At 36.8% G+C, this 24,799-nt stretch overlaps 2 protein-coding genes across 2 annotated transcripts in view; one reads left to right on the top strand and one right to left on the bottom strand.

Moving 5' to 3' along the window:
- Positions 1–5,449: 5,449 nt before the first annotated feature.
- Positions 5,450–7,311, bottom strand: RD3L (RD3 like). The gene is made up of 2 exons (XM_057365700.1): positions 7,009–7,311; positions 5,450–6,160 (listed from the first exon to the last, which is right to left on the bottom strand). The coding sequence occupies exons 1-2, from the start codon at positions 7,308–7,310 to the stop codon at positions 5,863–5,865; spliced, it is 600 nt and encodes a 199-aa protein (XP_057221683.1). The 5' UTR covers position 7,311; the 3' UTR covers positions 5,450–5,862.
- Positions 7,312–12,083: 4,772 nt separating this feature from the next.
- Positions 12,084–24,799, top strand: part of TDRD9 (tudor domain containing 9) — a 53,441-nt gene continuing 40,725 nt past the window's right edge. Inside the window, exons 1-5 of the mRNA XM_057365687.1 lie at positions 12,084–12,175; positions 18,264–18,370; positions 22,743–22,840; positions 23,349–23,570; positions 24,021–24,143. Coding sequence (XP_057221670.1) covers positions 12,084–12,175; positions 18,264–18,370; positions 22,743–22,840; positions 23,349–23,570; positions 24,021–24,143 — 642 coding nt within the window. The remainder of the gene's footprint in view (positions 12,176–18,263; positions 18,371–22,742; positions 22,841–23,348; positions 23,571–24,020; positions 24,144–24,799) is intronic.

Here is a 24,799-nt window from a genome sequence, read left to right as displayed (position 1 = left end):
TGGTTCACCATCGGCGGGGCCGCCACCGCCGTCGAGCTCCTGGGCGAGGAGGCGCGGGTCGGCCACCCTGGCGCTGCCCCCCGCCACCCCGGGCGGGAACCACTGACGWCTGCGGGGTGAGTGCGCTGAGTCTCTGCTCTTGATGGTCTCTGTCTCTCCTGTGCTCTGTGTCCGTGGTCCCGGGTGTGCTGGGCATTCCCCAGAATCAGCACAACCTCTTCTGGTTCCGCTGCTGTGCGTGGGCCCGGCACACGTGTTGGATTCCAGCCTAACACCCCCGGTAGCGTTTGTGGCTGATGTGCTTTTGTGCATTTAATACTTAATGTTATTTTCTGATTTGCCACTTTCTTCTGTTGTCTTCATCATCATTAGATGTGTGATGTGTTGTGTGTAGAGTTTGCTTTCTCTGAAGTTCACTAGCCCTGGTGCACAGGTGTAGTAAGTCCTGTTGAAGAACTGCTAGAACTATTAGAAAAAAAACCCAGTTTATTCTGAATCAGATGTATTAACTTAAACTTTCATCAGTGACAAGTGATAAATGAGATTCACGAGTTCATTGTTGTCGTGACCTAACTGAAGCGTTTGAGTAAATCYAGTCAGAGGAATATTGACACTTTTCTCCTTATGCATTATTCTCGGACCGCAAGAAGTTGCAGGACATGAGTAGTGTGTGTATTTGCATAGCAGCGAGGTACATTTGGTTTTCACTAGAGTTTGGATATTAAAATAAAARAAATGTTTTCCCCTGGATGCTGCCTGAACTGTGGCAGTGCATGCTAGTCTTGATATTTAGACTAGGTTTGSTAATGTGTCTGGGGTTGCCATAGGAATGTGTTTGTATGCACTTCCATGTAGTAAAGTGTTTTTCAGAATGAGCTGGATGTACACTCTAGAGTGAATGTTTTGCTGTTTTTTGTTTTTTTTGTTGTTGTTGTTTTTTGTTGTTGTTGTTTTTTTGTTTTTGGTTTTTTTGTGGTTTTTTTTTTGGTTTTTTTTTTTTTTTTTGTGTGTGATGCACAGTGGTAGAGCTTGCTGTATTTCAGGACCTCTTTTAAAAGGTATACATTGATATCTGAGAAAGAATGAACTTTTTGCATGACACCTTGGTATCAGATAGTCTGGTATTTCAGCAGAGACTGTTTAGGCTCTCAGTGTTTCTGTCTTTGCTTCTAGTGAAGGGCAAAACTGGCACCTCAAAGTATGTATGCCTAAATACAGATACCTATCATTGTAAAGGTGCTGCCATTACCAGGCTGTGAATCACTGAGAGCTACTGGGTTTTGTGCAAGAAGCTAAAATTTTCCAGAAGTGATCAGACAAAATTTTACAGTTCTTTAAAGGTATTTCTGTAAATGTAGTTCCTCCAGCCAGTATGTACAAGATGTTTGTGACTTCTCAGTTCTTACTTAGGTGACAGTAACATTTCTGTGGTACTTAGGAAGTACTTGACAGGAGATTCTTGAACCCAACTGACCACTAAACCACAAAAATATGTTTTGTACATTGGCTCTACCCAGGAGAAATGAGCAAGGTTAATCAAGCCTTGTGTGCCTAGGCAGAGGTAAATCTTTATTTTTGGTTTTGGACAGATACCTCTTTCCACTCAAAAGTTCCAGCAGATAACCTAAGTGTGAGTCTGGCAGTTGTGTTAGTACAGAAAAATTATTTTTACAGGTTTGGTTTTTAAATCCTTTTTTTCCCCACATCCAAGGAGGACAGAGGCRATACACATCCTAAATGATAATTTATGTAAGTGTGGACAGAATTACTTACCAATAGCTATAAAACCTTGTAGCGTAGATGATAGGTGCATGTGTGTCCTGCTGCAAAATGGGAGGAATCTCTATGAGAAGGTGTGTTTGCTTATCGGTGTGTTGTTTCCATGTATACTTCTTCTCACAACTCTGGGAATGTGCTTACATTTAGAGAATTTTTGTGAAACTTGAAGTCCCWATAGGAGGTTTAGGTTCAAGTGGTTAAATGAAAAGGAAATGCTTGTAGTTTATTCGCTGACTTCTTAAAGAGTTTGAAGAGCTGAAAACAAAAGAATTTCTCATTTGTTGAGGCTACTTGTAGCATAATTGTCGAGTTCCTTCAAAATTCTTTATTTGTTTCTTGGGAAACTCAAAAGTTATTCAGATTTTTCAAATGCTGATTTGTATTTATTTGAAGTTGGGTATGCAATTACTGACGGAGCCTTGTCTGCCTACAACTTTTGTCTGAATTTATATGTAAGAACGCATTGGTTTAATGCCAAATTGGTAATGGTAATAACAAGTATGTTATTGCACACAAGTGTCTGTAATATACGTAATACTTTAYAAAAATGTTACTGAGATTGTTTAATGGGATCTAAAAGCCTCATGTTTCCCTTAAAGAGATGTGGAATGTGTTCTCTTTCTTTACTAATGATGCCTCATTTTCAAAGGCTTTTAAGATTATTTTGTTTCCTGAACTACCTCTAGAATAGCATTATTAGTAATTGAGGTTGTTAGGGAAAGGTAATAGAAATGGAAACCACAGAAATGGTGGCTGGAATTTTGATCCTTAAGTAGCTCATGGATTAACTTTAAAATTCCTCTGATTATGTTTAGCTGAAAGAGAAGAAATTTAGACCCTTAAATCCTTCATTGTTATCAACACTTTTGTGGTTCACATTAAAACTGTTAGAGGCTTAAGTGTAAATAAGGTGGTTATTCTCTCCTTGATTTTTTGCATTTCATGGGTTTATCTTTTACCAAGTAATCACCTTTTTGAAGCTGACTTACATGGGTGGAAACATTGCATACTGTTCGCTTTGCTTGACACTTGTGCAGGTGGGAGATGTTGTTGTCCTTTGGAATTACTACCACTCACCTTTCTGTCACCGGAGAGGTTTGTTTTGGCTGCCTGCCTATTGCAGAAAAATCTGCTGGCTCAGTGTGAGGGACAATGTAGTTTCAGATCATCTCATGCAAATTGTGTASGGCATAAATAAAAAGTACTTAAAGAAGCAGTTGTTGAATTCTTGGACAGTGATCTCCCCCAGGGTAATGGTGACTGGCCTCCAGCGATCTTGCCCCTGTCTGATGTAGCTGAATTATAAAGGTAAGCAAACTTWTAGAAAATGGCTTGTCTCAGCTGAGGAACAGATTATTGTGGGAGCGTGTTGTGGTAAACCTAAGAGATTTCTTTAAAATATGTTTAACGTTTTTAGTTTGGTTTCTTGCTCTTACCTTACACTGTTGCTTTTTCTATGCTTCTCTCTGTTTTTTAAATAGAGTGTACTTTGATCAGGAGGAAGTGCTCATATTTCATAAAATCACTCCTCATTTCTGTGTTTCAAAAAATGGGCAAAGTGAGGCCCTAGAGGATGGCATTTTCTCAGCCTTTGGGTAATTTTGTTCCTGTACCTTCTGCAGTTCTTTGTTTTCTCCTCCTTTCTCCCCAAGTGTGGACACTAGGACTGAATACAATAGCCTGATTAAAACATGAATATAAAATAGGGTAGCATTTTCATGTATTTATCTAGTCTTGTATTGGGATTTAACAGTAAATTTGCTATGATGTCTATAGATATATTTTAATCTATTATTCAGTGACTGCTTTTTAGCATATGGTGTAGTTGATGGTCCTTGTTTCTGGACTTAGAAAACTGTGTTTACTCATGTTAAAGTGAAATTGAAGTGAGGTTTACGAAGAACAGGTAAGTGGTATCTGGGGTTTTCTACGAGTTATTTTTGTTTGTTTGTTTTCTGTACCCATTTTTGATGCTTGTTAGGTAAGTGGATCTTCCACATTACTTTTTCCATAAACTGAAATTGGAAGCTGCATTTTTAGGGCTTTTTTTGACCTATTTTCCAGTAGAAAGTTGTGAGGATACCATTTCAGGAAATAAACTCAGGTGAATTGCTGTTGCAGCAGCCTTTGACCACTTAAATGCTATCAAACCAGCATTGTGGATGTTAATTCTCAGAGTAATACTAATTCTGCCAGTGCCTTTGAAATACTCAGTACCTGTTACCCTCCTTCCTGTAGAAGAGGTACTTGACATTTAATACTTGCCGGTGTTTTATCAGTGAGGAAGAATCTTTATTTGAATCCATTGCTCCCCTCATGCAGAAGTGGATTAGATCAGAATTGCTTCAGGAGATGAATTTTCAACTCTTTGTGCTGCATCAGTAGGGGAGACTAAGTTTAGAACAGCATTTTTGTTACAAAACCACAAACYGACAACTGACATGAAGAGGGCAGAGTTTGTAGCCACTCTTGATTGCAGGTATAACAAGCTTGAACATGCTTGTGAAGCTTTGTTTCTTTAATTTATGGAAGTGGGGGACTAATTACTTTTGGTATTGRGCTTCAGATTTTATTATTTGAAACCTGTAGGAAATGTTTTGTTCTAGTCCTAGGAATTCTCATTATTTTATCTTCTATTTTGTTTTACTTTCCTCTGTGAAATGCTCTCTATATCATAAGCTTTTCCAAGGTTTGGTTTTTTTTTGTTTTTTTTTTAAATAGTGTTTTTTAAAAGATGTAAAACTGTTTAGTGAAACACTGTGCCATTTCTTCTTCGAATATATGTTACATTATTAGTAAATTGTTTCTGGAATGGGGAATACAACTGTGGATCATAAGAAGATTCCATGAACTCGTGTTACCAACTTGATGAAATCTGAATGTCTTCTTCAGTATGTTTGAAGAAAATATCAGAGGAAGCAGTATTGTTTATGAAATAGTGTATTCTATGACTTGGGCCATGTGAATCTTGCCCATTTTTTCTGATCTAGCAGACAGATTAAAAGGAGATAGGGAGAAGAAGAGGTTATATAAGACATGGAAAAACTTGTTACAAATAGTGATGGGAGCACAATTGGAAATGGAGCCAGCTGAGTTCTGGCATATGTTTTCATTGATTTTCTGCTCTAATTGCCTGCTGTGACCGTGACTGCTACGTATGCAAGKAATCTTGTAAAACTTTGAGAGCCCACAGTGATAGATAACAGCAGCTGAAAAACATTACATTTTGTTACGTGTAAATTTAGAATGGATACCTTGTGTGTTGGAATTGATCTGTTGACTCCTTGGCTATTCCAGGGAAGTACCATCTGATTTGATCAAAATGTTGAAAGTTTAATGCAGAATTTGGGTTTCAGAACAGCTTCCAGTAAGTTAAATGAAAAATGGCTATTTAAAATTAAATAATTAATTATTTTTTGAAGAATAGAGATCTAGTTGTTAAATGCTGTTAAATATCTAGTGGTTTTGTTTAGCTGTACACCTTCACTTACTTCAGCATGTGCGGAGTACAGTTCAGAAAAGAAAGTAGAAATAGTACATGCGGCATGTTTGTTTTAAGTTCTGTCAGTGTTTTCATGCAACTTATTATTGAAGTTAAGAAATAATTATTCAGCTCAAAAAAGTATTTACCAGTTTATTTGATATAACTAATAGTATATTAAACCTTTTCTTTACACAGTATAAAGTTCCCATAGAGTCTAAAAGCTATGTGACAAACACAAAAGTTTTTGTCTAACACTCTGTGGATTGATGCTGTTTCAAAATAGGGAAAGTAATTTTTTTTGTTGTTTAAATACTTCTAGCTTTATATGGCTAAAAATTAAAATGCTTCARAGTTTTTTTCAGAAACATCTACATTTTTGATTAAAAGATGGCTTCARACACAACAGCTCTAAGAAACTAAAGATAAAAGGTGAGGTGATACTTTAAGCATATTACATACTGGCTATACAAAGGATTTTAATTTCTGGACYTGAAAAAAAAGGGAGCATGTCACATTTCTCACTCCTGTGTGTCCGGAGGGCAATTACAAGAAAGGAATTMAAACTGCTACATAACTTTCTGAAAGCAAAACAAACCAACCTAACTTGATGGGTAGTAATAGGGTAGATTCCAGATTCTGTGGGAGAAGGTGGGGAACATGCTTTGTGTATTTTTGTCGACATAACTTGAAACSGTGGGGATCTCATCTTTGTCTGACTTGTTGGAGGTGTCGCCATGCGGACTGCAATGTTCAGWGCAATTTGTATTCCATGCATCTACCAGCTGCCCTGCTTGGTTTTCTCTCTCAATGGTGGTAAGAAAATCTTTTAAAACTTGCTTGAATATGTAGACTATTTCCCAGGGTAAAACATCATTTTCTGCCAAAATTTCACGAAATCTAGAAACAAACAAAAATTGAAGTCTAATTATCAGTACTGAAAACTTTTCGCTGTTTCCTCTCTGGTCATTTGAGGGGGGCAGGAGGAAATGACTGCGTGCTGCCGTAATTTTTTCCTTGCTGCCACATTTCCCAACTCACCTCCCCCAGAAGATTGTAAAAGGAAAAGAGCTCTAACAATGCGCTGGATGTGCTCCAGCTATTGTGGATTCAAAAGCAGTCGTGATTGGGTATCCCTTCTATTTTTTCCCTTTTTTTTTTTTTTTTGGCCCATCTGGGTAACTTGATTTAAAGTGACTTTGCCCTTAGGTATATTCTGGGCTTTAAAAGGCAAATGGACTTATTCTGTCATTTCTGAGTCCCCAGAAAATGTACTTAAAATGCAGGCATAGAGGAATTTTTCTTTATAAAATGTGTGGAGGTTTGTTTTTTTTTTTTTAATTTACACAGATTTTTTTAGATTTTAAGAACCTTCTGGTATTGTGGGCAGTAAAGCTGGATTTCTGTTTGATAGGGCATTGCATTAGTCCTTTTATTTGATTTTTTTTGTTATTGGGTTGCTATTTAATGAATAGTAGGGATAAGTAGCAGAAAAAACTGGAAGTATCAAAAAGTCATACAAGATTTTCTTTGTTAGGATTAGACCAGGAAAATCCTGATCTAAAACTTCCTCCAAGTGCCAGCRTATTAAAGTGAAGATGTAATTTCTAAACCATCTGTAAAAATATGTTCTGGTTGCTGATCATTGCTACTTTTGAAAATCAGAGCCAAATACAAACTTTGATTAGGTAGGGAAACATCTTACTGTTGATAGAGAACTCAGTGTCAAGGAAATATGAAATAATTACCTGCTGAGAACAGTTCCTGTTTGGCAAGGCTGGATTTGTGAGCACAGAACTTCGAGCTGCCGTTGCTCAGTAGCTGGAATTGTTGCTTGAGGAGGGTTTTGGTTGTTCTTGAGCCAGTTGTAATCCATGCCAGTTTTCTGGACTTTTTGTTCATTTTCAATCTCTTGCAGTAATCTTTCACGCTCTTTCAGGTGCCATTTCAACTCCCTCAATAGGGTTTTTGTAACTACTTCTGATCCAGGACATCTTGAGGGTTTGTAGGAATCAGTTTTTGACCATTTCATCCAGCCAAAAAGTGGCATTTTTAAGCTGTGAGGAGAGAGCAAAAAATGAATTTTGTTTGCATCTGTCCAACTGATTAGTTCTTTTTACCTGTAGACTTCCTTCTTAGGAGCTGAATGTTTGAATGAAACTTTATTAATGATCCTAAAATAGTTTGCTGTGCAAAATCACCAGACCRTAATGAAAAGTGACAAGCCTTACACCTTGCAATATTTCCTATCTGTTTTTTGACTTAGTGTACTATATGAAACTTACAGCATTTGAAAGTGCATATCTTTCAGCTTGGAAATATGTCATATTTTATTGTGATGGTATATAAAATTTAAAAAAAAGAAAAAAACAGGAAAAAAACCCCCAAACAAGCCAACAAAATCCCGTTGAATACCACAAAAAATCCAGCCAAGAAAGAATACTCCCTCCCAACAAAACACAAACCCCCAAACCTCCAAAATTTGAAGTTACACATACATTGAAAAATGAAATTAATTAATTGATTAGTTAAGTGCTGGAACTCTCTATGATCTGGTTTTCTAACTTCTGTATCAAATTTTATTTTAAATATTTTAATTAATGTTCCCATAATCTRGAAACAGAAATCTGGTAGAATACTTTTAAAATGCAGTTTGTAACAAGTCATGCACACACAAGCATACAGAYTGGAATAAAAGAACATAAATTACCTTTGCAGTTGTCTGTGGACAGTGTTGTTTCAGGTGAGTTTGCTTGAAGGTCTCTTACTCTAGCATATCCTGTTTGCAGGTTGTTACTGCTGGAAGAAAATAAGGGGTTTTTTTTTTTCTTTCTCCTTTCTCCTTTTTTCTTTTTTTTTTTTTTTTTTTTTCATTTACTCAAACTGTGCTCAGAAAAAATGACTTTCTGTACTGAATATGACAGTTTAAGTTTTTCTGCTCTTAAGGTTCTTTTTCATCCTCTCTACTGGAGAGAAGCAGTAATCCATTTAACCTAACATGGTCTCTCAAATACTTTCTACCAGTCCATTAAGATCTCCTACCTTTGAATTGAGTTCTGCCGATGGCAGCAATTTGAAAAAAGATGGTAACAATTTCAAATGCTTGTTGCTAAATCCATCCAAATGTATTGTTGGTAGTGAGATGAATAATGATAGTCTGAAGCAACTATAGACGTGCTCGTAGCTAAAGTTAAGGCTGTCGTATGATGTGATGCTTGGCTGTGCATAGCTTTAGGTCACAGTTTAGAGCTGTATTTTTATGCCCGTACAGTGCTAAAAATAACTGTTGCTTTTATCATCAAACTAAACTTTCAGGCCATTGAGATGCTGGAAGACTTATCTCCCATTAGAGGGGGATCAGGCTGTTCTGCTGTCATTTTTAAACAGCTAAGAATAGTTTTTCTCTAGTAAAGATCATCTAAAGCTTTTGTTAAGTGAGTGTTGACAGAAAAGAGGTATTTGACAGTTGCTCAGGATTTTGTCGCTACATTAAATGCTTCTTCCAGTTGAATTTCATCAATCTCATGGTTCTATACTTTTTCCTTACTGTGCATGGCTGTTAGCATTTTTAATTAACATTTCAAATGTGTTTAAAGAACCCAGGCTGTAACACCTACAGTGTACCATGAAAGACACGTTAATCTAATTAAAGGAATAGAATGATAAGGAGATGCAAATTGAGGTCAAACTGATCTAAAAGCCCAGAATTGTAAGTCTTACCATAGACATTGCTTCTCTCTCAACTGGCTGTCAGCTGCCTGCTCCTTCTTTCCTTGATGAATATTTTGAGCAAATCCATTTTTAAGGCTCATTCTCGGGGATGGCACTGTGCACGCTAAAGGTCGCTGAAGGAGCCATTTTCCGTTCCAGTTATCCGGTCTCTTCCTATTAATCTAAACAGTAGCCATGGTATAAGAAATGCTGCCTTTCTTCTTGCCCTTGTTCTGATGACTGTCTTTGCTCCTCTTAAGTATTTTTCATTCGTACTTTTTTTCCCTCCACTGGTGTGTTGAACTGTTGGGAGAACAAAGGTTCTCTAAATTTGTTCTAGATGTCATACAACATAAAGGATGACGTGTATGGCTGTTATTAAAGCTGATACTACTTATACATTGGAAAAATTCAAATGTCAGTATTAATCCTCTTCAACTGGAAGGTTTTCACATTGCATTGTATGTGGTACTATGAAAAAGGAAAGGAGCTAGGTTTGTGATGACAGAACTGTCCTGACAGATTTTCAGATGAAATTAAAATGCTCCTTGCCACCTCCTTTACAGCACAGTTAACATGTCACCACTTTTTTCCACTGTATCAATCTGCAAGTAAACTGCTGCACAGTGTAAAACCATTGCAGTGTCTTTACAAATTAGAGATGCATACTGGAAGGTGTGCAAAGTAATTAAATGAGAAACATACAACTTTTTATTTTTCAACCTCATCTTTGGTTGCTTCATTGAAGATTCAAGGGCGTATCCTGAGGATTATGTTTATTGTTCCATTGGTAGGAGGGCATTGAAGCTGAAAATTCAGCACACCTGTAATTCAGGTGTGTATTCAGGAAGAGGTGACTGCTCATGTGGGGCTGGCACTGGAAACTGGACCTTAAAACTAGAGCAGTAGTTTAGGCAGTTTCTAGCCCATGGTTAATCCTGGAAGTTTTGTTAAGAGTTAAAATGCTACCCAGCTATTCCTAAATGTATTTGTGGATCTGCAGTGGTGTGTCAGTCTGGAAGTTCTGGCTTGTCTTAAGCTAATAGTGGGTCTGTTCCCTGAAGGCACTGTGGAATTTGTCCTTATAAGAAACTTAGTTAATAATGTTATAGTGCCCAACTTTGTGATTCCCAGTGAGAATAACAAGTATGCCCTGGTGTGTGTGGCAGAACAGCTCCTGTAGTCATGTGCTGGGTTTATTCTGTTATTTTATTTTACCCTGAATATAAAATAAACACAGCTCCATTTACTCCTTGATTTCCCAAGGTATATTTAGGCAGTCTGTTAGTAGTTTTTATTTATGTGACATGAAATGATTGTCAATGGTGTGTTATTATCTATCACGTTAAAATAATTCCTCCTAAGGTAGTGTTTGCACCCGTGGTGATTGGTATGTTTTATGTATGGTTTGCACTGAAGTGCTGAAAGCAAACCCGGTGTTGTTGGAAAACCCTCATTTTTGGAGTGGTTTTGTTYTGTCACATGGGTGGCTTGGTATGTAGGAATGGAAGTATGGTTCATGGCTCTGACCATTAACTGAAAATAACCGGTATTCGAAATCTCAGCTGTTCAAGTAAGTCCTCTTTTCTCTCCTCCTGTTTGCCATCACAAAAGAGAGAGGGATCTTGACAACCAAGATGTAACTTAGAAGTATTGCTTGCTTGTATTTTTTTTTAAGTTAAGACTTCTGAGTCTCTCCTTATCAAGTTTTCTGTTGAAGACACAGCACAGCTACAGAGTTTTTATACATAAAAAATATTTATGTATATTTAGGATGTGAGTATAACAGACAACATACAGATTTAAATAGTTGAAACTTACCACAGGGATATAGACAATGCATGTTTKGAAGGTGCTGAATATGTCTGGATTTTGGCTTCTTTGGTTCAATAGCAAACCATAATTCTAAGGAGTGCTTTAAGAATAACATTGAGGCAGTTTTGTGAATATTCACAGAATATTTACATTAGACATGAGTGAATTCTTACTTGAAAATCATCATCTAAGTTATCAAAATCTAAGTTATTTTAGAAGATATGGYGGTTTAGAGTAAGGTGATATTTCTTGGCTAAAAAGATATGACAGAAAATGTTTGTTTTACTCTGTCTGATGCTTTTTGAAATATCTTGCAGTAATGAATAACCTGCTGTAATAGTGCAGATATTCCAGGGCATATTCCAGAAGCAGGCTTATCATGCTTGCAAAATCTGGTACTCACAAAGAATAAATGTTCTTTAGGGACCAGCTGTTTTTTCCACGTGTAGCGTTTTCTTAGGAACAAGTATTGCTCCAGCTGTATTCTGGGAGAAAAAAGCTGCGAATTAAAGTCAGCAAGAAGACTTCAGTCTTAAGACATGTGCCTCAACATCACATACACAAAGGAAGTTCCTAAAGTGACAACCAGGTCCTGTTATAAGTAAGGCAGTCTAGTTGAACCTGGGGCTACTGCTCTACCAATCTTTAAGGTCTAAAAATTCAGTACTTATTTGTGTTGATGGAGTGTGTTGTTGGACAGCATATCTTTTTCTGACAAAGCCAGTTTGAGAAGAAGTTGGTGATGAATAGCAGTTTGCTCTAAAGCAGCTCCATTTAACCTGTTACACTGATATGAGCATCCAGGCATGATTAATGGTTGGAGAATGGTTGGAGGAGAACTTTCTCATTTTTTTCTTTGGAAAATTTTACAGTATCTGTACCATCTGAGATGCTACAGACYCTTATAATTGAAAGGGGCAGGAGGTACAGTTCTCTTTATGGATGAGACTCAATGTGACATTGAGAAATGATTATCCTAATTTTTACTTGACCAAATTTGCTGATAGCTGGTCATAACTATTGCTACGTAGTTAACATTTCAACTCATTGATGTAGTGTTATATGTTCCATAATTCTTTCTTAGTATTTGTTGATAATAATGCTGTGATTTGCTGCCAGTGATTTTGTGTGAAGTATCTGGTGATGATTGTGCCTTAAGCCCAGTAGACAGTTTAGCACCACACAGCCCCTTGCTTACCCCCTACTCTCCCTCAGTGGAATAAGGGATGAGGAATTAAACAGAAAAAGAAAAAAATACTTGGATTCAAAATAAAAAGCTTTTTTAAGAAGTGGAACAATGGAGAAAGGAAAAAAAAAGTGGTGCAGAGGCAACCGTACATCACCTCTCGTGGACAGACCAATCCCCAGCCAAGTTCTGAACAACAGATGGTAAACTGAACTGAAACTCCACTCTTTTTCCTTTTTTTTGCTGAACATGATGCTACATGGCATCTCCCTGGTTTGTTGGTGTTTTCTTCCTCATCGTGCCCCCTCCCAAACTCTTGTGCACCCTCCAGGCTATTTATTATGGGAGCAGGGGAGGGTGCAGTGTGAGAAACAGAAGAGTCCTTGATGCTGTGCAAATGCTGTTCAGCAGTAACTAAAACACTTGTTTTKAGAAGTATTGATTTGGTCACAGTTTTAAAACACAGCATCACAGAGCTGCTATGAAGAAAATAACCCTATTCCAGCAAGCTCCAGAACAGTTACATAGAAAGGTCACCAGTGCTTCCATTGTCTGAGTGGAGAGAGATTTCATAATATAATTTATCCATAGCTAGCAGGTTGGATAGTTGCCTTCCATTTATAAATGCAGCCCACTCTCTGGGTTTAATCAGCTTCATAGTGCATTTTTCTTTTGATTTGACAGAACGACTCACTCTGGCTGTTTTGGAGTGCAGACAGATGGTGAGTCTATCTCCTCTGATCACTTCAGACAGCATTTGACTACTGCTTTTGGTTTTTTTCTTAACCATTAGAAGCAAAATTTGCCATGAGCCTGCACAAGAGGCCTCTTGGTAAGACTCCTTGTTTGGATCTTTGCTGTGACAATGAACAATAGAATAATTTTCTTTTTGGGGTGTGAACTGACAGAAGTTTGTGTAAGCTATCATGGCATTTCTGGTGCTGAGGTGAATAAAAACAGGACATGTTTGAAGCTGATTTCTTCCAGTTGGACTGTCTGTAGCATTATGTCTCTAGTGCTRATGACATTTCACTAATAGGCAGGGGAGTTACAGGCATCAATTTGAAATTGAGGCGATCCTGCTTTTAATACTAATCTTCATGAGCCTTCTTCTAAATTCAGAGCACTCTTACTTGCATTTTACTTTTCTCAGAGATTTATTTAATCTGGATTTTACCAAGTTGGTAACCAAATGCAGAAAGAGAGGCTCATCAGCAGCTCATCTCATACAACAGTCCAGTTCTTTGAAGCCCAGTAGTTCATCCCACTGACATAAAATCCCAGAGCAGAAGACAGTACATTTGAGGATTTAGGCCATTTCATCCTCTCATTTGTGCTTGCTATGTTTCTTGGATTTTAGCTGTGGATAAGGAACAGAGTTATTAGTTTGACTTCCGTGAAATATTTCTGAGTTGTTGAGTTTCCATCATCTGTCCAAATCCAAACATTTGCATTTGAGTTTTTCAGGATTTCACAAAGTTGTTTTAGTTCTCTCCCTCCCTCCCTCTTCCTCCCCCAGTTAGTTAAGGTTTTAAAACAGGTGTAAACCTGTGAGGAAGAGCAGTGCAAGCATTTTAAAATGCTTATAAAAGAAGACTTCATCACTAAATCCAGCAAATTACATTTTAGAACAGCTCCCTTACTGGAAAAAAGGCATGCACCTCACTGATTCTTAGATTCTCAGTAATGACTTTGTGAAATCTGTATTTTAGTTTTTAATAGATTACATTTTTTCTGAATTCTATTAATAGTCTATTTTTGCAGCTGAAACATGGCTTTTGAATGACAGTACATGATTTCATTGAAGTTAGTTTATTTCTGCAGGTAGGACCAATCTTTCATATAGGAAGCCAACTTCCAGTTAAAAGGAAAGTAATTTTTTATATGTCCTTCAGTAAACCCAGTGGAAGGTTATCTACTTTCATGGCAAATGTTCAGTTATGTAAAGTGTCACATTACTTTAGTTTCAGAAAAGAAGCTTTGAAACAGTCTACTGCATATATCTTACTAAAATTGTACAGCAAAATATTGCTCTGTACGTTATGTGGCTGAGTGTTTTTTCAAGTGATTTCCCCCCTTCCCAAAGATCTGTAAATAGGTGGACAGTTTGTGTGCGTGACAGAAGCCATGACTTGGGGCAGTCCATCTCTTCTGATCTGTGAAATGGGTGACACTAGTTTTATGTTCAGCTTCTAGTCCCATGTGCACAGGATTTTTTTGTGTTAAATAAGCAGAAAGTACATGTGTAAGAGTTTTTAAAAACACAACTCCAGAAGCCTTGGATGTTTCAGTTTTATCTCTAAGATGGGCATGTTCTCGAAGTCATATGGCCTTAAATATCAGGAGCTTCTACCCTAAAATCAAATGCACAGTAGAAATTTTTTTGAAACTGGATAAGCAAGCATCTTAGTCCTTGGAATTTCATTGCATGCTTGGATGTTTTCTTTATACAGTGAGGTGTGCTGCATAAGCAGGTTTTTTTTTTTTTCAGGGAATAAGACTGCATGTATCTACTAGTTTAATTAGACTTTTTGAAGGTATTACTTCTAGAGACATTAACTGTGTTCCACGTAGGCAATGGCATTGCCATTCGTGTATGTTACTGGAAAGGGCCTAACAAATTACCTATCTTAGTCACGGTTGAGATTGAGTGTATGGAAAAATGCTTTGGTTATTATTTTGAGTGCTCCAATACAAATATTTACTCAATATACTCTGTTATGATGGCCTTGTTGACTTATTAGAGGTAATTATATAGCTTGAAGAAGAGAAAGACCTTTCTCTAGCTGAATTTGTTTAAAGAAAAGCACCCTCAGTGTATTTGAAAACATTTTATAATGGAATGTGTCAACAATTTTTGGTGTTAAACTGTTTCCCTTCTAGTAATTCCCATGAAGTGGCAGCTTGTATTTAATTTCATGTTTAAGAATACCTTGTTTTAATCAAATGCTCAAAATTAGTTTGACTGACCATATGTACTAAGATCGCTTACACTTGAGAAAAATGTTGTAGTAGTTTAAACCACATGATACGGAATGAGGAAAGAATCCTGCTATCTCATAAGATACAGTGTTAACTTTTTTTCAAGTTGAGGAATGCCTTGATGGAAGGGGTCTGCTGGCCACTACTTGTCAGGCTCAAAGTTCTGTCTGCTGCTTCTGAGAGKGTTTCTGAAAATAAGTATGGCTTGAGGTGTCCACACCTTCATGGGTAGATCTGAGGATGTAGCAACAGTTACTTGTTGAGTGAAGTCACTGATTGTTCTCAGCACTTCATAATTCTGTCTGCCTTTGTCCACTTGGGGTGAACATAATATCACCTATTTGCAGGTTCAACCATACAAATCTGTCTGCTTTTGAGGATGAAATATGTCCTTGATATAAATAAGATCAAATTCACCTACTTTTTAAAATGAGGGGCAAGGAAAAAAAAGTGAATACTTAAAATCTTGTGTGTTTCCTTCAGTTGGTGACTTCAAACTTCAGTAATTGTGTTAGTCATGAAAATGCTTTTTACTGCTTCTTAAATTGGTAGAATTTTGACTGTTCTCTATGAGCAGCTGAAAAGACTGGAATCTGGAAAGCATAAGAAATATATGCTGTAACATGGCAGGTGTACCAAAGGCGGGTTTTCACTGTCAGGAGGAATAGAAATGGGGAAGAAATAACTAGTGTATGGGACAGACAGGTGATTCATAAGTACAATCCAGAAAAGTCCCTTCATTAGCATTGCCCTTTTCTAGCCTAGAATGGGTTTGAATTTATGAATTTTGTTATTCTTCTGCTGTCAGCAAGTTTTGTYGAAAATCATTAGATCTCCACTAAGGGGAAATTTATTTCTGTTTATCCAGGTATATAGGATGGTACCTCCATTGATAGCATATTAATGATTATTTGGAGGGATTGTATCATTCTGGTAATTTAGGAGAGCACCAGAGGGCTTTATAGTGTTTTCTTTCTATTTTGCTTAAAGGTCGTGTAAGCTTTTTATTTTATTAATGCTGAAAAGTACAGCATTAAAACATCAATAAATGATGTAGCAAAGCTTATTTGTTCATTTCATATTCCCATATGTAATTTTCCAGTTGCATATGATTTTCCTCAAGACTGGAGCCTGATTTGGTATGTCAAGTGCACAGTGTTCATTCCTAATGACTGGCTATTAAATATCTTGCATAGCCTGAGGTTTATTTACTGCATGCTGTTTTCTGAAGACAGAAAACCTAATTCTTGAAATAAAATATTCAGATATCCAAACCAGGAAATTAATGTGTTTTCACAAATGAGTGAGGTCATATTGTCCTCATTTTCCTGAAGCTCTACAGGCAAAGGTTGAAAGCCTTTTTTTATAGATAGATATGTATATATATATATATATATATATATATATATATGTATATACACATACACACTTTTGAGAGTCTGTTTTGAAATGCTTTAAACTCTTATATTCCAGGAAATACAAGTAAATAATAAGTTAATTTTTTAATTTAGTTATTTATTACAGTTTCATATCTGTTTTTTAACTGATTTCACCTACTGCTTAAATACTGGTGCATCTACAAGGTCTTGACTGCAAGCAAGAAGYGCAGTCCCACCTTTCCCACCATTATCCCCTCAATGGGAGTTTTCTGTTGCAGTGATTTGTTTGCTGCTGCTCAGGGCTCTGACAGTCAAGCAATGCCTGCTCCTCTGTGACAGCCCTGACTACTTGCACTGGATGGCTTTTCTCATGGAGAATCTAAGGACAAGTTACATTTAGTGCATAACCAGATTTTACTTTAATAAGATGTGTGTCCATTGCAACTCAGTGAGGCTGCAGGTTTATGGAAATGAGAAATAATTGGTTATATCAGTGAAATCTGCATAGTATGTGCATACAATGTAGTATCTGCATACAGTGCTGCCCAAGAGATTGTGCAGCCAAGCTTCATTATGGTATTTTTATCTATTGATTGCTTGACTTTGATACCATCATTGAATTTTTGGGTTTTATTTGTGTTTCATACACACTCAGTAGAATAACCTGCGTTGCAAGCAGTGTGACATGCTGTGTATGATTTTTAAAATACATTGTTTCAGATTCAGGTGTTTTGAGGAGTGTTTTCTATTCTAGGTGTTTCGGTAGAGTTTGAGTGATGCAAGAGTTGGAAGTAGGCAGCTGTTGCTCACAAGGCCATTGTGGAGATTAGTGCAATTCTGCTGAACCTTGCACTAAGAAATACTTGTGGTCTGGAGGAAAATTGCTATAGCTCTGTGCCTGAAATATCATTAAAATTGGGAACTATTTCCTAGTTGGTTGGCATCAGTAGGTGATAAATGTTCTGTTCTGAACTGGGCTGAGTGAATTGTCTGTAGCAGAGCCAAGCTGGCACAGTTTGTCTTGGCAGAGAAGGTTGGTGCTCTGTGGCATCAAGATCTTGGGAATTTCCCTCTGTTGAGGAAGGTGTGATGTAGTGCTGTGTTCAAAATCTGGTGTAGTTTTCAGTGTCATTGTTTATGGAGTCAGCGTTGCCTGTTTTTTGGGTCAAGAAATAAACACTCCCACGGCACTGTCCTTTCATAAAACATACAAACAGATCTGCTGTGCCTTAGTGAATTACTGCACAGGAAAGGCTCACACAGGACCCAGAGTTTAAGTTAATGTGCAAAGCTGTAGTTTAAGCCTCTAGTTTGTATTTTGTTTTAAAAAAATCGCTTTTGATGTATTCAGAACTCTTCTGTGTTTAAGTTCATCTGTGATTTAATAACCAAAGATAGTTCACATGCTACTTTATTCTCTAGTGAATTTTATGTGGATTTCTTCACACTAATGTAGAAGAGACTTTTAAAAATCGTAATTTCGTTACATTTGTATTATGATTAACCTTTCTTGTGTGTGATGAATTTCCATAAAGTTTAACGATCAGGTGATTGTGTTATATTTTTTTTCATGACCACCATAATTTCTTGGCTTAAAGTGAAAATGTTTTTCTTAAAAGCAGTGTGAGCTATTCCGTCTTTGTTCAGAAGGAATTGTAGTCTTTCATTAGAAAAGAAATTCCTAGGAAATGAAGCCTCAAAGGATGATATTTTGGGAGCTCAATCTTTTTCAGTCTAAACTATAAGATTTAATGTGGTGTTTCCTTCAGGCTGCTATCTAAGTGCATAGACTAATTATTTTTCTGAAGTTTATTGAAGTAGTTCCTGCATGACATGGAGTACTTCCCATATAATGCTTTTATTTCCAGAGATACCAAAGACTTGGGTTAGTAGGAAGTATTTATTGATTTATCATTTCTTTCCTCTTCAGGCTGCCTATCTCAGAGAGCATTGGAGCTGAATATACTAAAAAATACAGACAAGCAGAGAAACAAGAGCTGAATGTAGCTGGAAATGATCAGCTTGTCTATAAACCAGGTAAAAAGGAAAGAGAAAAAATTATTTAGTTCCTATTATAAACTCAGAAACACCTGTCCTTTCTCTCCCTTTTGTCTTTATCCTATCTCTTCCTCTAAACAAAACCCTGAATTTTTTTGTTTAGTTAATGATGTTTGTGCATTAGTTGGTTACATATAAAACATATTATTGAAAACTAAACCACCTTATTTTCTGGAAACTAAGTGTGTAATGCCGTTGCATAGATAAATGTGCATACATCTAGCTTGTATTGATAAATGCAGATATGTGATTGAAATAAACCTGCAAGGAGAAGATACCACTTCTTAGATTCATGCCTTTGTTCTCTTTTCTCATTTTCTATTCATATTTCTTTGTGTACTCGATTTGTTGCTTTGAGCTGCCTTTGCAGAGAAATTTGATTGCACTTCTTTTCTAGGAGCTCTGGTAAAAGCACTGTGAGGCTGACTCACTTGTCAGGGCAGCTCAGCTTCAAACTCTTACTGTGCCTCTTAATTTCCAAATTTGTTAATGTAGCTGATTTCCTGAGAAAAGGACATTTATGTTTTGTCTGTTCTGTTATTCTCTTAATACTTGCTGTATGTATTTGCTGGCATACCAAAATGTGACAAATTGAGAAATTTTCTAGAAGTAACTGTCCTTCAGTGCTTCTGCAAATTCTCTGGCCTCTGGAACTCAGGCTGATGGAGCCACTTGCATGATCTGTTAGCTGAGATGGAGAAGGAGCACTTGCCAAGTTCACCATGTACAATGTACCTTTGTCTTCTGTCCTAACCACAAAATACTGTCTCTTGTTCCCTTGACATGACATAAAATTTGTGGGACAGGCAGTACTGAAAGGTGGAAATGGGGGAATAAAGAGAGTGGAAGGAGCTTCCTATGCTGTAATTCAGGTTTGTGGTGTTCCCTAGTTTTTCATGTGCTTTACTAGCAAGGGAAAGACAGCAACAAGTTGACTAAGACTTAAGTTCTGTAGAGGTTTCTTTAATAATATATGGTGGTATTGATTAATGCAAGGAAATACCACAGCTTATTCAATGTCCTTCACCTATTAAATCTGTCTGATACAGACTGGCAATTTAAACAACAGTGGTGGCCTGCATGACTTGGAATGGGACTAATGCTAGGAGTGTTCCATCTGAAAAAGAAACAGGATTAAAATTTAGGCTTATTAGGAAATACTTCTGTGTAGTCATCCTGATACTTTATTTCATTAATACCTATTTTCTCTTGGTCAACCCTAAAATATTTGTCCTTGTAATTTGTACCTTCTAATATTTAACCTTCCAGCTGYAACTTACTGAAACAGAATCTAATTAGCAAACAACCATAAAAAATTGCTGAAATATTGGCATATTACATAATATCTTAGTATTAATCTGTTAGATATTTTCCTCAGTCCCCTGCCCCCCCCCTTTCCCCTGTTCTGTTCTTTGTCTGTGTCATTGTCTGGAGTCTSAGTTGCTTCAGGAGCTGTTCCATGCAGTGTTGATGCCTGCCTCCTCTCATCAGTGCTCTGCTCCCAGCGTTATATGATCCAGTGGCAGACTAAGCAAACTGGATAGTGACAGGGCTGGAACATTCCTAGGGCGTTCTGAGACTGAGCTGCCAAATCCCACCTAGATACAGAATAACATCAAAACCTTCAGAAAATCCTGGTTCTAACTGCTATTAACTTCGACTTGCAGACAGAAAATACTGTGTTAGGGATAGTAGAATAAAGAAGCTCAAGTAAGTGAGCATAAGAATTGTACTGTTTATTTTATAGTTTATGAATGTGTGTGTTGTTCCACATTTGAGACTGCTTTTCTCAAGTGTAGTATGTTCATCATGGAGATTTCAAGAGCTTCAGGATGTATTTGTAACTATCAGCTATATTGATCTGGAAGTGTATGTTCTCAAGAACACAAGAATTGTCATAAATGATCAAGGCTTTATCTAGACCAGGACCTATGAGTTGAGCTGTGTTGAGTACAAATGTAGTCAAGAAATAACCTTCACAATATGGAAATGAGAAGCTGATTTGCCATGAAAGTTCTGTATTATTATCCCTTTCGTGGCTTCTTTCTCAGCGTTACTTTTCTAACTGTAGGCAATATTTTCTGTGCATATTGATAGCCTGTTTTAAATCTTGCAATTACTGAAACTGCTTGTGTTTGTACTCCTTGTGCCTTGTTATTATATGCAATTCTATTGAGTTTAAATCTTGTGCTTTCCAATTTCTTTGGAAGAGCATATTCTTTCATACTGAGAGGACAAACAAAAGCTTGACTGCTTCTGTGTTGGGGAAACAGATGATCAGGGAGCTGCATTTAGAGTTCTGGCTTCTGCAGAACATGGTAGAAATGATACTGCTGTGAAAAGGAAGTTGATCTGATTAAATTAAAGCAGAAAAAAACTGTTACCCAAAACAAGTAGGGCATTAGCAGTTCTTCCCTGGCCCACCAGGCCTCATTTGGCACTGGTTCTTCCAGGCTTTACACACTTTCAATTCACTGAGGTCATGGGGTGTTGCACAGAGAGAAACCGTCCAGAGTTGTATGGGTGTATGGGACACTTGCCACTTTAACCATCTTGTAGAAAATACTTTTTTCCCAAATTTGGGAATTCTCCACTTTACAGACCAGAATGAATTTTAGGTAATGATTTCTTACTAATACACAGGGTTTTGTACTGAAATACAGAGGGCTATTATTTGAATCCCACAAAATTTTTGTGCCTCCCTCCTTATTTTATGAGCACTATTAAAAAATTACTACTGTCTTTTTTAAGATTGTAACTCTTCAAGATTGCAGTTGTTTCTTTGAAAACCTGATAAAGGTGGGAAGGTTATCTTGCTTTAGCAGTAATCCGGTGACACTGATCTGTTCCCTAGCAGCTTGAGGTTTCTTCCAGCATTGGTCAAATCACACAGAGCTACAGATGTCTCAGTTGTGACATGTCTGTGCCAGAGGGAAGCCAGTCAGCCTTCCTACAGTGTTGCTGTGGCTGGATGCTATATATATGATTTTTTTCTGGGGAATATATTTAGAAACTTGACCATACGTATTTTTGAAAGGACAGTTATGCTGCTATCAAGTTCTGGTTTTATATATGTTTAGTAGTGCTAAGTGAATCCTTGTGCAGTGATCACCTTTCATTGTTGCATTACAGAGTCCAGGTAGAAGAACTTTTCATGATGCGGAATGTGGCTTCAGTGCGTTCTGAAGCTGTCTTAGTGAGCTGTCCAGTTTTTGGGGCTTTAAGTTATTCTGACATTAAAACAATTTGTATTCTTTGACACTTTGAGACAATTTGAGGGCTTAGATCACATAGAGGTGTGACACAGAGCTAAGATGTTCTSCTTGCTTTTGCCTTGCTGGTTAAGGTTGTTACAACCTTTGCAAAGAAAGGGAGCTGTAACTGCAGTCAAGTATTTAGGCTATGTCCTTTATTTTGAAGTAATTATTGTCATTGCAAAAACAGTAATAGATTTCTGTCTCACTACTCTTATTTCTTAGAGAAATAACGACATAAAAAGAAGTACAAGATTTTATTACCTGGATGTAAATATCCATTTCACGATAATACCTGGTGAAACCCATTTGAAATGGAAAGCATTTCCACTTTTGATTTCGTTATGGTGTGTGGTTTGTGGCCAAATTTTTTAATTGTAACTTGGAAAATTATTGTTTACCACAATCTTGTCCAGGTTTTCCTCTTCTGCACTTCCAGACTTGTTCTTTGTTTTTCATGGTCAAACTGACTGCAGACCTCTGAGCAGAAACTCATGCTGGCACTGAAAGATAYTTTATCCTGTATTACCCAGTGATAATGGGTACTAACTCCTGCCAAGAGACTGCAGAATGTACTATCAGAATGAAAGCTTATCATGGTGCTTAACAGTTTAATGGCCAAGTGGTAGAAATATAATGGTCTTCATATCAAATTACGGGGTTTTTGTACTGTGGATCCAATGGACTTCAAGGGAGACAACGTGTGGGTACATAAATAAGGCATATTTTTTAGTATTGTAAAAGAATTCTTAGGTGTATAGGTAGAATTGGCAGTTGTAATGCAATTGCAAAAATACTGGTTTGTTAATTAAAAGTATATAGAATTATATACATCCTTCATACTGATGGTGGCTTATACATAGAAGCAATGATTTTTCAGAGTTGTTTCCAGTAAAACAGAAGTTTCCTAAACACAGAAAATCTCTTCAATCTACTACCATTAAAAAGTATTAATTCTATGAGTGCTTACAGTATTAATAATTAATAAAGTAATTCAAACTTTAGAGAAGTTAGGTTTCCAAATTCTGTCATAATCTCCTGCTGGTCTTTCCTTTTCTCTGTTGAAATAAATTACTCTTGGTTATTTTTATGCCTAGGTACTTCATTGTCTCAGTGTGAATCAAGTGATTCAACTTCTATACCAATAAGTATGCATAAATATTTGGATATGCCTACAGCCAGACACAGGGAAAAGGTATATATCAGTTTACTTTGTCTTGTGGAGTAAAGCTGAAAAAAAAAGTTGTGGCTTTGAGGTGGAAGGGGTTTTTTTGTTTGTTTGTTTGGTTGGTTTATGTTGTTGGGTTTTTTCCCTTGTGATTTTGGGGTTTTTTTTGTTGGGGTTTTTTTTTTTTTTTTGGATGTGACTTTGTTCCTGGTTTAAGCACTGTACAAAACTTTTGGGTTTTTTACAAACCATTGCATAAAATTTCTTAGAGAAACAAATGCTGTCACACTTTCTGTTTATAGACATTCATGTAAAATATGTACATGAGTATGTGCCCATATTGTTTTCTGTGATCTTCTAATGTGTTTTAGGATTCCAGTTATCTCCAGATGCCTACAAGATATTAGAAAACATGGCACAGTGTTTTAGAGAAACTTGSTTTGTGGCCTGGAAGCTGTTGATATTTCAAATCTGTTTGAAACCTGTTTTGAGTTGTTTTGTAGTCTTACTGAGTTTTCTTGAAAAACTGTTTCAGATAGTGTCTCTGATACAAAACAATTCAGTTGTGATTGTAGAAGGAGCGACTGGCAGTGGAAAGAGCACACAGATTCCACAATATATTTTGGATTATTGCATGAGCCAGTCTATCCCTTGCAACATTGCTGTTACCCAGCCTCGGAAAATCAGTGCCAGCAGCCTTGCCAGATGGATTAGCAAGGAACGGTCGTGGACATTAGGTGGATTTGTAGGATACCAGGTATGAGAAAATTTTAAATGATATTAAAAATGCATTAAAAAGTGCTTTATATTCTTTCTTGATTACTTGTAAGCATATCTAGCATACTGAAGAAATTTTAGASAATCTGCTTTAAAAGAGGAATTGCTGTTCTTCTCTCCTGCTGAATGTTCTTAATTAAATCAACTTGTAAATTTGAACAATTATAAATCATGGGGCACTCGAACAAAAATATATCTCTGCATTGGCCACATCCACATTATTAATCACTGAAATTGTTTCAGGGGAACTATATTCTATCATTTTTTCTTTAAACTYCTTAGCTAACATACTTTATCAGTTTGACAAGTTTGAGTAAATAATTTTGATGGGTTTATGCAGTTTCCTTTTGGAGTCCTTGCAGATGCATGTTTCTGTAAATACATTAAATATATGTTTCCAGCTTGTATGTATTTTTCTTACTGTTCTTAGTTAAGTTTAGAGAATGTTTCGACAAAGGAGACAAGGTTGCTGTATATGACAACTGGAGTTCTGCTTCAGAAAATAGTTTCTGCCAAGAGCCTAACTCAGTTCACACATATTTTCATTGATGAGGTAAGTTCTTGGGAGTAAGTTTAATTTTTATATTAAGAAAACCTTCTCTTTTGTCGCTTACCACATATGGAAAGAGAGATGCAGACATCTAATTATAAATATGTTTTATATAAGTTGTCTAAGGTAACATTTGCTGAAATAGGCTTGTCAACGTTCCTTTGAGCAGCAGGTTTAGAACTGAGGGTGGGTTTTTGGGMGTGCTTAACTTTGGATACAGGTGCCATGAAATGTTTTTTGAAATTCATCTTGTGGAATTCAAGAACATGTCCAGTTAGGCATGTCAGGGGAAAGCAGCTAGTTTTCACTCACCTGGATATTACAAAGCCTTTATTCTTCAGGAGTGTCCTGAAAAATGTCCCTGTGAAAGTTCCGTCTTCTGGTTGGATGTACAATTCACTCCTGTGGATTCATTATTGTTGCTGTCACTTCACTAAAAAACTAAAGAAAATACACTTGTAATTTGTATATTTTTACATGTTTGTATGCTTATTTTATGTGGAAAGCAGTGTTTGACTGTTAATCATAGTCAGATGTGAAATTGTACTGTCACAAATCATGAATGTAAATCACATGTAAAATGTACAGCATCTTGGGATGTAGTGATACAGAGGAGGACTTAGGGGTTTGAGGTTTTTGAGGTTTTGAGGTATTTTTTT

The sequence above is a fragment of the Malurus melanocephalus genome, unplaced genomic scaffold (genome assembly GCF_030028575.1).
Source record: "Malurus melanocephalus ecotype Western Australia unplaced genomic scaffold, MMel_1.1 scaffold_57, whole genome shotgun sequence".
NCBI lineage: Eukaryota > Metazoa > Chordata > Aves > Passeriformes > Maluridae > Malurus > Malurus melanocephalus.
Note: the sequence above shows the minus strand (reverse complement) of the source record. Positions and strands in the feature narration are given on the sequence as shown.